Raw genomic sequence first — 14,119 nt, 5'->3', positions numbered from 1 at the left:
TCTCCTCTCCCTCCATTCGTGCTGCCTTGTAGAGTGTGAGGCTAGATTAACAACAATTTGTTAACCCTTGAGGGCTCAGCCAAGTGCTAGTTCATCATTTAGCAGTAAGGCATTCCCTGGGAAATATCCCACCCTCTTTCACCCTCTGACTTCACCACCTCAACCAACCTTCACAATCATCATTGCCATGTACAATATTAAATTGTTTGTTTAAAACGTATTCTGTGTGTGTATGTAATATATATAGTCTTTTGTCTGGCAAAGACAATTTCCCTGGAACCTAACCCCCCCCATTTACATTAATTCTTATGGGGAAATTGGATTTGCTTAACATCATTTCGCTTAAAGTAGCATTTTTCAGAAACATAACTACAACGTTAAGCAAGAAGTTACCTTCACCACCAGCAGGCAGGAGGAAGGGGAGGCGGAAACTACCACCCTGCTTTCATTCGCTGCCTTTTTCTTTTCTTCCTGCTCTCTCCTGGCTTCCTTCCCCTGAGGCTTTTATGCAGCCCCAGGCTAATTAGATAGCAGATGTCTCCGCTCCCCAGTTAGGGCCAGATTATCTCCAGCCTGCTCTAATTTGTTCCCCTAACAAGGATTGCATGTGACAGAGGGCTGAGTCTGCAATCCTTTGCCCAGCACTGTGTCACAAGGAGTTAATCCCATTGTGTACACCCTGGAAACTTGGGATGTTTGAATTTGCTGCAACTGATTTGTACCTCCTTGGGAAGTTGCTTATCCTCTCAGTGCCTCAGTTTCCTCATATGTTAAAAATTATACTTATTTCACAGGGAGTTAATGAGTAAGCCACCGTATGAAGTGCTTTGAGATCCTTGGGTGGAAAGTATACATTTATTATTATTATTATTTATTATTTATTATATTACTCTGTGAGGTATATGTATATGTAAAACTCAATAAGTTCCATTGAATGTATGCTGCTAACACTTCTGCATTTCACATCCTTTGCAGCCCAGGCACTCTCCACTGGAACTTGTGCTTATGATGGAGTGAAAATTTTCAGAGGTATCAGGGTAACTCCATACCCGGTCATCACAATGTGTGGTACTGAAATCCCAAGGCCTGTCAGTTCCTTTGGGTCTATGCTCCTCAACTTCTACACTGACTCTCATATAGTAGGCCTTGGATTCCTGGCAACATACAGAATAGTCCGTGAGTAGCCGCAGCAATCCGCTTTGGTGGGTAAAAGCAGTGAGATTTGAGTGAGTGAATGTCAGCTGCCTCTTCTGTATGTGTAGAGGGGACAACAAGTGCAACACCGGAGAAGAGTCATTGTGCCCTGCTGTGGGTTTCCCTCAGATAGGCAGAATTCACGCTCCCTATATTCTCTGCAAAGAGGGTTTTTAGGAGTGGGGCCTGGGAGTGAGCAGCATATTTTATCACGTACTGCCTGTGACCTGACAGTCCCAGCTCTCAGGCACTCTACTCTCCCCCTTTATAGGAATTATCTACCTAAAGGCCTCTGAATGGGGCCAACTCTGAATCAGAGACCACATGAATGTTATATAGCCATCTGCTCCACAAAAACAATAGGGTCTGAGTGAAGTTTTATTTTAAAATGATACTCCAAAGATGTGCCACTAGTTAATTTACCTGAAGAAAAATTGTTATTACATGCAGGAGGATGGCAAAAAAATAACACTCTGAGCCAGATTCTGAAATTATACCAAGACCCCTTTACACCACACTAGCAGTGTAATGGGGTCCTAACATTGGCTCAGTTATGTTTACACCTACTTGCTAAAGACAGCCTAAAGGGGCCTTAGTGTCAGTGAGAATCAAGCTCTAAACACGTTTTTCCTTTCAATGTACATATTCCACAAATACATATCACGATTCACATCAGATGTCCATTTCTTTTAAAGAGGAAGTGGGTATTAGGCAAGTGAAATTAATATAGGAAGTTATTTCTACTGCACCAATATAGTAAATCCAAACTGATTCTGTTTTCAAGATAAATTGAACTATCGTTTGGTTTTTGAAAAACTATTTCATTTGCACCAGCAAAGCAAGTGTAAGAGCGTGCTGTTAATAGCTGTGAAATTTCCCTCATTACCTTCCTCCTCTGAACAACAGCCACAACAAAATGTATAAAGTCAAGTACTTCTGTTTAAAATAAATCGCCCCAGTAGCCACAGGCTAGACAGAATGGCACTGAAGGATGACAATGGGCATTTACTCATGAAAAGACGTTCCTAACTCACTCAAGTTGGCTGCAGCTGTGTAACTTGTGACTTCTGACATTTGAGAAGTATAACTATGGCCTTATTAGCTTGTTGTTCTGTACAACACAGATTCTAGCAATTAACATTCCTCTTCCTTTTAGTTGTATTGTTTGCTGAAAGAGAAATGAAAAGGCTTTCCTCTGCTTGCCTAGCATGAATGCTGCTTTTTAATCCACTTAGCTTTTGTCTCTTATTTGTCAAAGTTCCAGTGTACAGTGTTCAGCAGCCCCCCTACCTGAGCTGCAAATGTGGAATGAGGGGCTGTGCAGTCAACAGCCTTCATGGGCTTTGCTTTGTGAAGGTGGTGACTGCCTGGGGCAATGGCTAGTCTTTAGAACTTGAGAAGCTGTGTGTAGATTTGGGCTATTTGTTGGCAGGGCACAGGGAAGCCAGGGCCATGTTAAGATTATGAAATAAAGAGCATGAGTAGGCAGTGTGGGTTTCAGCTGGTTTTGCATAGGATTTGTTCCCTCAAGCAGTGAAGTTGGGAACGAACGTCAGGCCACATCCAGACCTTAGCAGCACCTATGGTGTGAAATTCACAGGAGCACCTTCATCCCACAGTTGCAGATGCTTAAATTGACCCTGTTCTGAAGCAGCTTGGTTCCATGTACAGAACCACGCAGTCATAGTCCCTCCCCAACAGCACAGTCTGTGACTCTACCCACTGCCAGATAGGGAGCCAGTGTCAGAGGTAGTACTGAGTCAATGCAATGCCTTCCAGATGCCTCAGCAGAGGGGACAGGGCAGATTCCGCCCAGCTGACTGATAGCTGGGGAGACACTGTATGAAATGTGTAGTTTAAGGATTTCCCTGCCACTCCCAACCAGCTGAAGAATCCCAAGGGGAGAGGAGGGAAAGGAAAGAGCCCCACAGTGACTGGTATGGTTTCTCCCAACCCCACCCTTCTAGAGCTGAGTGGGATTCACTAGGCCAGCACAATCCCTCAGCTCCAGCAGGAAGGAGAGAATGAAGGTATGAGTAGGGGGCAGGGCAATCTGAAAAGAGATGGAGTGAAATCCTGGCCCCATTTAAGTTAATGGTAAAACTCCCATAGAGTTCAAAGGAACCAAGAATACACCCATTTCCCAAGTTCTCTAACCACCAAGTAGCAACACAAAAGTTACTGTAGAGCAGGTTCAGACCCACTCCTCAAAATGCACCTGGTTCACAACCAGTTTATATAGCTTCGTGGTGCTTATCCCTTCCCTCCTTCATGTCTTATAAGACAGGATCAGGATTTTGCTTGTCTGTTATTGCACAAGCATGGTATCAGTGGGGGGAAATGTAGCAGAAAACAACTGGGTTACTAGGATACTGCCAAAATCATAACAGTTCATTTTACATTTCAAGGTGGTATAAACTTCCACAATCAACTCCTCTTAGCATGGCAATGAGATATGCTCCTTTTAGTTATCAAGAATCTTGTCTTGCCTGTATCTGGATAGTAAAATTATCCCCCTTGCTTCATGATGCTCTCACATTTGGCATCTGGTTTATATTCAGATATTAATTGATCTCTGCTTCCTCTTTTTGCTTTCATTGCAGCTTGTGGTGGCCTTTTCAATGGTTCCTCTGGCACAGTCAGCAGCCCTGCCCATTCATTTACTGATTATCACAACAATATGAACTGCTTATACCACATCACAGTTGGAAACAACAAAGTCGTGGCACTCAAGTATGTAATCCAAGTTCAGCATCTCATTAAGAGGGACAGAAAGGTCTCTGGTTCTGATTTTTTAAAAAGAGTATTTTGGTAAAGAGAGTCATTTATATATTCTCTTTTCCAATGGAGAACTTGAAGTAGACTAGGAAATGTCCATGTAAAGCACTGAAGCAGACCTTACTATCCCCATAAAAACCAAACTTGTTGAAAACTTTTTGTCTTACAAACTGTCAATTAGTTATTATTAGCAAGATATCACTGTAATTTTTGCTTCCCACTGTGTCTTGCAAAGGGCCTGAATCATCATATAAAATGCTATTCACTCACTGAGCTAAACTTCACCAATTGGCTGCTTTGGAGTAGGTATGAGCTTGTGAATAATTTAAATTAAAATCCTCTCTTGGAAACTAGTAACCTTTTTTTCTTAAAGCCCAGATAATATTCCCTTCACAGAAATGGCATAATTTAAAAAAGATGTAACAGCCACAAAATATTGCATTTTAAAATTCTGAAACAAAATAATTCTTGTGTTATAACAATATTAAAGCTTAGTTTATAGCATTGGGAGAGGAAGGAATTATGAAAAGGCTGCATATGAATAGAATACATTTGCCCAGCTAAGTAGCATACTGGCTTGGGGGCTGATTCTGCATTTCATGTACATCCAAAGTGCCCACAGAAGCTGATGGTTTGGCTCTTTAAATAAATGCGTGAGGATACTGATTCTCAAAGAATATGCAAGATCTGCATAGTTCCTGGAAATGAAGACACCCATGTTGATGCATGTTGGTTATCAAGTTTCACTTCAAGCTTGTCTTGTGAGCATAACTGGCCTGGACAGAAATGGGGTCACTAATATCTAAAGGTTTCAGAGTAGCAGCCGTGTTAGTCTGTATCTGCAAAAAGAACAGGAGTACTTGTGGCACCTTAGAGACTAACAAATTTATTAGACCATAAGCTTTTGTGGGCTAGAGCCCACTTCATCGGATGCATAGAATGGAACATATAGTAAGAAGATTATATATATATACAGTTAAGTTGGAAGTTGCCATACAAACTGTGAGAGGCTAATTAGTTAAGATAAAACTCTCTTTCCTGAGGGGCACCTGCCCACACTTATTGCTGGGAGAAAAACAGATTTTTCAGTTTGATAGCAGTCATGGAAAAAAATCAGTTTGGGTTTGAATCACATCTGAATTTTTTTGGAATCTTTGGTGAATCGAACAAGTCCACTGGGGGTCAAAAGAAATGCTTTGTTGAGCCCCAAATGTTTTGTTTCCAAACATTTTTACAGGGCTAGATTCACAAACCAGGAGGAGGTGTGTCCCCCGCACCATATTCTATACCCCGTAAAACCAATTAGTGTCAAATTCACTAATAGTTTTGCATTGACTGAATCTATTTTGCCCAGCTCTACCCACTCTATGCTTGGCTCCGGCCATTACTATTTCCACAAACACCAAAAACTCAGCGTCTGAAAAAAAACAAAACTGCGATAAGGTAACTTCCTACATTGTATCTTACAGATTCAATGACTTTCACCTTGAAGCTTCCTCCTCTTGTTACAAAGATTATGTGGCTGTATATGATGGCTCAGACATCTACGCTCCACTCCTTGGCAAATTCTGTGGCTCAGAACCTCCTCCAACTATTAAGAGCTCCAGCAATGACTTGCTCCTGGTGTTTAAGACTGATTTCTTTGAAGTAGCTGGAGGCTGGAAAGCATCTTTCAGAGAGACAATAGGTAAGAATACTATCCCAGCAAATACTCCCTGTTATCTGATGACAAGCCATGTCCTCTGGTGAGCAGCTGTTGTAGCCTCTGGCAACAAGATGGGGCTCTCAGTAGTACAAGTGTTGTAGACATGTTGGTCCCAGGATATGAGAGGGACAGTGTTGGTGAGGTGACCTGAAGAAGAGCGTTGTGGAGCTCGAAAGCTTATCTCTCTCACCAATAGAAGTTAATCCCATAAAAGATATTTCCTCACCCACCTTGTTTCTCTAGTAGTCCAAGTAGACAAGGGTGGACATAGCTTGCCTTTCACTGTGTGTGTAGCTACACATGCTGCCACAAGGATAGACATAGCCTTAATTTAACTCTTGTCTATTTCATAAAATGCATAGTTGTCCCTTGAGCGGCAGAAGGCATAGCAGCACCCACATCCCCCTCTTTTGGAGGACCTTATGGACGGACACTGGCACAGCAGCTGGGCTCTAATTCTGCAGCAGGAGGCTAGTGATAGCCTGAAGATAGACACCCTCCCTCCCTCCCCTCCCCCCCTTGCAGCACTGCCTCCCTCCCCCATACCTTTTTAAAATAAAATACGTCAGTGAAGCTTGAGGTGCCCCAACAAATCATTTCACTGACCTCCCCCAATCCTTCAGCCAGCCCAGCACATAGCTCTATCATCATAATGGAACAAATTGGTTATGTGAGCAAAGTACTGTTTTTATGGGCACCCTAGACAGTGCTCAGGGTAGTTCTTGATTCTTGCTTTGACCAGATGCTTAAATTTTAAAGTCCGTCTCCCTGCCTAGTCTGAAAGGTGATCTTTCTGTAACATCTGAATTGTTAGTAGTGATAATCTATAAATGATTATCATCTTTAAACTGCTTTAATGTAATATCCAATACTTTGTTGCCTAATTAATTCATTCTCTGGACAAAAAAAAGACATAATGGCCATGTTTATAAAGCATGAAAGGTCTTGTGGTAGGATAAACATAGCCTTTAGCTGAGCCATTGAGCCCCCCCAAATAGCTGTTTTTCATTTGTTACAGTCTAAGTATTTAGGGATAAGGAGTATAAGTGGCACCATATCCTTGCCAAACATAGTATTTCCAGGTTTGGCCATTACTGTTATTAACTCCTTTTAGCTTTAGTCTAGTAATTGCTACAGAAAACTTTAAAATCTGCCTGGTGGACTGTTCTCTCATGTATTCCATCAAATGTGCTTCTGCTAATGTTGTTTCACATAGTGCTCTCTGTGAAAATCTAGTAAGTACCAGGCATGATTCGTCTCTACTGTTGTGGATCTGTGCTTCAAAGATGAGATTAGCAGAGACTCCCAAAGCAGTCAGCCTTTGAGGATTGTCTCAGTCCTCAGACTAGCAGGTGGTCAGAAGTTTCTTCAGGCATTGACTGTAGATCAGTGGTTTTAACCCTTTTTTCATTTGCAGACCTCCCCAAAATTTCCAAATGGAGGTATAGACCCTTTAGAAATCTTAGACATAGTCTGCAGACCCCCAGGGATCTGTGGACCATAGGTTGAAAACCACTGTTCTATGTAATGATAAAGTTTTGTGGACCCTTCAACATAGTCTGTGGACCCCCAGTAGTCTGCAGACCATAGGTTGGAAACTGGTGCTCTAGATTTACCTGTATGAGATTCTGCTCAAAAACACAGTGAAAGATGGACAAACTTTCAGAGATTCTTCAGAAACCTTGATTGTTTCCCCAGGGGAGGATGAGCCTTATATCAATTTAAAAAAGAATCTTTGAGGTATTTCTGGAGGGAGACCTACCCAGCTCCCAGGGAGAGGATGGTTGTGGTGTTGCAGGACTAATTCAGAAACTAAAGGAATAGAGCTATATAGGAGTGAAATAGATCTTCATATAATGTATGTGGGGAGGGGTGTGTGTGTGCATGCAGATATGTGTGTGGACGCACGCATCTGTGCATATATTATGGCAAGGCACCTCTTTTGCCTTGTTAGCCTCAGAGTTTCTCCCTCAGGCAGCGAGGGCCTGGAATAAATCAGTCCTACTCTGTAGGGTTTTTATTCTTCACTCTTGTTTATTTTTCTGAATGTTTACAAGTTGGGCCTAAGGTAGGGCCAAGTAGTTCTCAAAAGCAAAACAACTATATAAAAATGCACAACACAAAAAGGAATACCTTTCCCTGCCCCTTCTTCAGGGTGTTGCCTTACTAGGCTGGCTTCTGTGGCCAGTCCTTTACTAAACATATGTTAACTTGGCGGTTTTTCCCTATAAGTAGGGGAAATAGCCTCCCACCCCACCCAGGGGAAGCCTTTTCTCTCTGCTGTAATTGGCTTCTCATCCCTCCTTCTCTCTCACAAGAAGAGGATTTTTTAAATGTCATTGGCAGCCCTTAATTGGACTCAGGTGTCTTGAATTAATCTGAGGTAACCTTTTCAGTTTATAGGAAAAAAGGCCTTCAAACATTCTGGGGCTTTTATATCTGCTTTCCACAACTCTTTTATATCTGTCAGGTATAACTTTGTCATAATATGTAATGTGTATGTGGAGAATGGCTCTTGATTTTATATCTCTGTCTTGTTTTCCCCTTACCTGTGGGAAGCAAGCTACAGAGAATGAGCCATAGGGTATTTACACAGGATTCTGAAGATCTCATGCTGGTGGAAAGGGGCCAAGAAATAGAAAATCTAATATATAAAGATTTTAAAGAGTCACAATCCCATAAACCATTACAGCTTGGCTGGGCTGATGCATAACTCCAGGAAACTTTGTAACACATCTTTGTAATCTGAGCATAAACAATTATGCTTAAAAATTGAGACAGTAAAGCCACAAACACAAGAGAGCTTTTTATTTTAAATTAGTCTTTAAAGTAACCCCCTCATGTCTGGGAAAAAAATATATGGTTTTGTAGGAATACAAAAACAGTATCTCTACAACAGCAAATGCAATCAGAGGGCAATTTATGACTGCAAATTACTGAGTGCTATCTTTAGGGCAACTGCAAACATAAATCTCTATTACTCTACAATGAGTACATTATTCTGTGGCTATATTAGAGAAGCACAACTGGATAATGTAATTATTATGCTCTGTTTAATGTTGTTAGTGACCCTGATTATGTCATGGAAAGAGTTGAGTAGAAACCATAAACTCAGTTGCAGAAAACTAAACTTAGCTTATTTCCTTTCTTCATAAACTCTTCAAATTTCATTGCTGATTAGGCTTCTTTTAGGGATGGTGCCAAAAAACTAGGGTTATTTGTAGTTCATCTTTTGTGAATTTTGTAGAAAGGTGGTCAATTTGTTCACTGGGGGGGAGAGCAATGAAGGGAGGATCAGTAAGTAAGTGTGTAACTCACAAAAACATTGCAGGATGTAGGAAAACTAGGCATCATAGGATCTAAATCCTGAAAATTGAGAAAAATGGCACGGTTTTAATTAAAGCAATTTAATTCACATCATTGATGCGGCATCCTCTGCAAGGGTTGAATTATTTTCACCAGGCACAATCTATTGTGAAAAACAAATCAACAAAACTCATTCATTAGTATTAATTTGGCAGGACAACAATGCTCAGTCTATTATTTAAAATGTAATTCTTTAGAAATATGCAACTGTATGTCTGATGCTACATTGTCAAACAACCACATCACAAACTACAATCTTTGTCAAAAAGATTTTTGTGATCTCACACATTTGGATAAGAAGAATACAAAGCAGTCATTACAACCCTGTGTGCTCATGACTAATTTGGTGTGCAATCCACCATTATGATTGCCTTGGTGGTTATGTTACTCATCATAACTAGAGATGGTCCCAAACCAAACCCCTTAGATCCAAACATAGCTGGTACTGGTGATGGGGGGGTTGGGGAGAGGGGGAGGGGGAATGTCTTCAGAATTTTAACTTTGATGCAGATCTGAATTTCAAAGATGGGTCTGATCACTATGGTGGACCAAATCAAAACCCCAGAATCAAAAGCCCCTTAACTCTGGGGATGGTTCATAATTTGGATTCAGATCTCGATGTTGTGGTTCATGCTCATCTGTACTGTGATGGGCTGGACGTGCTGTCGTGTTAAAAGTATGAATTGAGCTGAATGGAAGAGCCCAACCTGTAGGGACTGTCAGCGTACCAGAACTATAGGAAGGAATGGACAGCTTGGCTCCTTGTGTTGCCTTAGTTAAGTTCTTCTACCTTTCTGTCTTAGTTTCTGGCCCTTAAAACGAAGATAGCGACATTTCCCTATGTCACAGAATGAGTGCTTTTCTCTTCAGTGGTTGGGGGAGATAAGTCAATCAGAGGCTAAGGGTTTTGGTCAGATGAGATGTTTCTGGGAGGAAGAGTTTGGGTTTCTCCTACATTGACAAGTAAGGACTGTGTGCACTGGAGCCGTGATTGCACCAATGATCCCTTATGTATCCACCTTCTGCAAAAGGGGAAGACTTGACCTGTTCAGGTGAACCCTGCTGTAAAGGGGACTTTTCACATTTACTATGTAGCATACTGGGACAGTGGGGACTATCTGTGTTTAATTTCCTTTTCTAAGTGATAACTGTAGCTTTTGCATAGCAAGGAATGAACCGCTGAAAACCATTCCTTGCTCTGTAGAGAAAGGAAGTTGTTTATTTAAGACACCATTGCAGCAGTTCTTGATCTTTTCCATACCGGGGCTCCCCTTTCCATTTCGGGATGCTACTCTCCTCTGGCACCTCCTTTCCATCTAGCAGGGAAAAAATCCTCCTTCTCCCGCACCTCCCATTTAGCAATATTGGAAGAGTGGGGTGAATATGATCCCCCTGGCACCTATTTGTGATTCCTCCGAGGGGTCAACTGTATTATTTTCCTTTAAAATAATTGACCCCTATCCAATGGGGTGTAAAAGCAACCCTGTTTAACAGCTTATAATGGTCTCTGCCCAGCAGCTTATCTTTCTTGTTCTCTGTCCTCCTCTACACACCCTGCCTTTCTTAGTTATGACAGTAAATGCAATGTTCTAAATGATCAAAAGGAGAATTTTAGCAGCTTTCTGAAGGTGTGCCATTCTCTTCAGCGCTGGGTTTTGCAACAGCATTAACATTCTAAAGGCACAGTGCTGCCCAAGGCTGTGTGAATATGCTGGGACACGCATGTGACAATGTAGGGAGCTTCTCCTTCCCCTGCAACTTAGTGCTGTTTTGGATGGGGAAGGGAGGAAGGCAGCAAAAATTCCTGTTCATTCTCTATACCCCTAAGAGGCTGTAGTCTTACTTGGCTTGGGGACGTGGCTAGGCCTCTGTCTTCCCATTGTTTATGGAATCTTCAACAGCAGCTGGTAGAAGTACAGACGGCCTCCTTGTAAAGGACCAGCACAATGTACAACAGAATGCATTTTCCTCCTCACCACCTTTAGCACCCAGCCCAAGTTCCCAGAGACAACTTTACTCTCTGCCAGCAATCTCTGTCATGAGTCCATTATATTCACTGCTGCTTCCACCCTGCTCAACTTTTTTCCTTCAAGGCCACACAGCTTTTTTTATCCTAATAAATATTTTTAGGAATGGATAATCATTGAAAAACAAAGTGATGGGGAGTAAGACTTTAGAAGGAACACAGTTAGAATAAGAAATCTTTTCCTTTGATCTAAATGCAGTCCCTTACTCTATGCATCCTAATAATCTATATAACTTTTCCTTCCTGATGAAATAATCTGTGGCCCCACTTTCATAACATAACTCAGTATTCCCCTTCAGTGTCCCTTTTTATTTGTTTCCCTTATGTTTACTCTGTTAACTATGTATTATATCACTTTTTCTTATTTGAAATAAGCAAGGTATTTGCTAAAAGGCATATGGTTATGGATGTATTTCCCTTAATTGAATGCAAATGTATTTTAACAATATAGTGAAAATCGGCCCACTAGAATTTGTGCCAGCCTTTTTACTCCCTTTTTTTTTTTATTACCAACACAAAACCTTGGTACATACAGTTTTAAGCCCAAATTCTGCTCTTTGAGTAGGGTTGCCAAAACTCCAGGATTGCCCCGGAGTCTCCAGGAATTAAAAATTAATCGTTCATTGAAGATTATGCCATGTGATGAAACCTCCAGGAATACGTCCAACCTAAACTGGCACCCCTACCTTTGAGATGTGTGTGTCTTAGGTTCCCACTAGCTTCAATGTGTAAATACCATGGCTCTGATTTTCAGAGGTGCTGAGCACCTGCAGTTCCTGTTGACATCACTTGGAGTTTTGGTTGCTCAGCACCTCTGAAGATTGGGCCCCATATGTGCACCTGAAGGCAAAATATAGCTACTGGACTGTGCCATTAGGTGTCATTTATACTCTGTATAAATCATTTCTTACCTCTGACACTAACATCATAATTTATTGCACTAACTTATATAAAATTATTTTAGTAACATCTTGCCACTGGCATTGCTAATCTGCAGTGACAGTTAAATCCTGTTAGTCACAGATTAGCAAAAATGAGTCTCAGATTTATAGTGAAAAATTAAGGGAAAATATTTTCTCTCTTGAACAAATAAATCTCATAAGCATGTGTCTTTGACCATAGCAAGTGAATTCTCTTGCTGACTTTTGCCTACCTTCTCATAGCTCCCATAGCTCCAATAAAACTGCAGTGCGTGGCACAGATTTCACAATCCATTTGGTTCAGTTAGACTTTTATCACAAGAGATCAAGGTGGACATACAGTGTGATTCTGTCAGGAGAGACTCAGGAAAAAAAGAGTAGAGATCTGAGCGGAGAAGCTGAACCATAACTCACACAGCAGTTTTGCTTCACAGAGGTTCTTACAAAACATTTTCTGGGGTGGGGGGAATCCACAAGCATTTGCACCAAATATCATTTTGTGTGTTGGATTTGAACAAATCCCAACCTGAAGTTCTGATGAAACCATTGAGTTTCACCAGGTTCTGTGTTGAGACCATGCCAAACACTTCAGTACAATGTTATACTTTTGCCTAGGCAGGCTCAAATGAGTCACAGAACTTCCAAGGCATATGTAACAAAACCTGAAATCATGCACATTGTGTGTGTTTGGGGTTTAATTGTGTGAACACTTCATAGCTTAGAAGCATTTAGAAACGCAGTGGTGGCTTTGGGTCTGATGCTGTTCCTATCAAATTCAATGGCAAATATCCCATTGATTTCAAAGATAGCAAGATCCAATCTTCTATCTTGTGTAAGGATGAGCTTGGTCTCTAATATAGTGTCCTCATTAAGTCCCCTCTCAGTACCAAATATATTTGCCAAAATGAAAAAGGAAGTTTTACACACACATACATGCACAAGAATACAATAAATTTGTTAGTCTCTAAGATGCCACAGGTACTGCGGGTTTTTTTGCAGATACAGACTAACACGGCTGCTACTCTGAAGTAATGTGGAGTAATCCCAATACTCACCTATTTGCTAAATTTCTCACCATGGCTGACCTTGTTACTAAATTTAAAAAAAAAAAAAAAAAGCTTCATAGACCTGGATTCGTTCTGAAGTCCACTACTGCTACCACAACTGTACCTGTTCATCACTGAGGCCACAATCCTAGCATTGATTTCTTGTGCATGTACCTGGGGTCAAGATACAGTCCCATCTACTTCACTGATACTCCGCACATGGGCCTGTGTACAGATCCAATTGCAGGATCAGAGCCATTAGATATTACAGTGATAAGTGCAATAGAAAAACCAAACACAGATCTGGACTCCCCTGGTTTTTATAGTCCTGTTAATTCTCTTTTAATACTAACTGATCTTGCAAATGAGGCATTGCTTTTGTGTTTATTTGTTCAATGTTACTGCTGGTCTAGATATTATCCTAGTTACAGTTTTGAAATACACCTTCATATGGATACAGAAATATGCCATGCCATGTTCAATATGGTTCATTGCAATGTCAGTCATACTTTATATTATGGATACCCTTACAAATCATTTATAAAGAGTTAACATCATTAATATAAGCTTTACTAATTAGTCAGTCAATTGTTCTAGATTGTTGCAATGTCCAGCAGGTAAATATCTTGCTTATAAAAGGAGTATGTGTGCCCATAGGGGTACGCAAAGGTCTTCTAGGGGGTACATCTTCTCATCTAGATATTTGTCAAGTTTTACAACAGGCTACATAAAAAGCACTAGTGAAGTCAGTACAAACTAAAATTTCATACAGACAATGACTTGTTTATACTGCTCTATATACTATACACTGACATGTAAGTACAATAGTTATATTCCAATTGATTTATTTTATAATTCTATGGTAAAAATGAGAAAGCAAGCAATTTTTCAGTAATGGTGTGCTGTGACACTTTTGTATTTTTATGTCTGATTTTTTAAGCAAGTAGTTTAAGTGAGGTGAAACTAGGGGTGAGTAGTAGTTTAAGTGAGGTGAAACAAGACAAGTCAGCCTCCTGAAAGGAGTACGGTAACCTGGAAAGGTTGAGAACCACTGATTTATAACACCTCCTGAGCTGCTTATAAC

The 14,119-nt window shown here is 40.8% G+C and overlaps 1 protein-coding gene across 1 annotated transcript in view; it reads left to right on the top strand.

Moving 5' to 3' along the window:
- CUBN (cubilin) overlaps nucleotides 1-14,119 on the top strand; it is a 205,747-nt gene that overhangs the window by 177,861 nt on the left and 13,767 nt on the right. The window contains exons 57-59 of the mRNA XM_043509392.1: nucleotides 976-1,176; nucleotides 3,798-3,927; nucleotides 5,442-5,659. Coding sequence (XP_043365327.1) covers nucleotides 976-1,176; nucleotides 3,798-3,927; nucleotides 5,442-5,659 — 549 coding nt within the window. The remainder of the gene's footprint in view (nucleotides 1-975; nucleotides 1,177-3,797; nucleotides 3,928-5,441; nucleotides 5,660-14,119) is intronic.

The sequence above is a fragment of the Dermochelys coriacea genome, chromosome 2 (assembly GCF_009764565.3).
Source record: "Dermochelys coriacea isolate rDerCor1 chromosome 2, rDerCor1.pri.v4, whole genome shotgun sequence".
In the NCBI taxonomy this organism is placed as follows: Eukaryota; Metazoa; Chordata; order Testudines; family Dermochelyidae; genus Dermochelys; species Dermochelys coriacea.
Note: the sequence above shows the minus strand (reverse complement) of the source record. Positions and strands in the feature narration are given on the sequence as shown.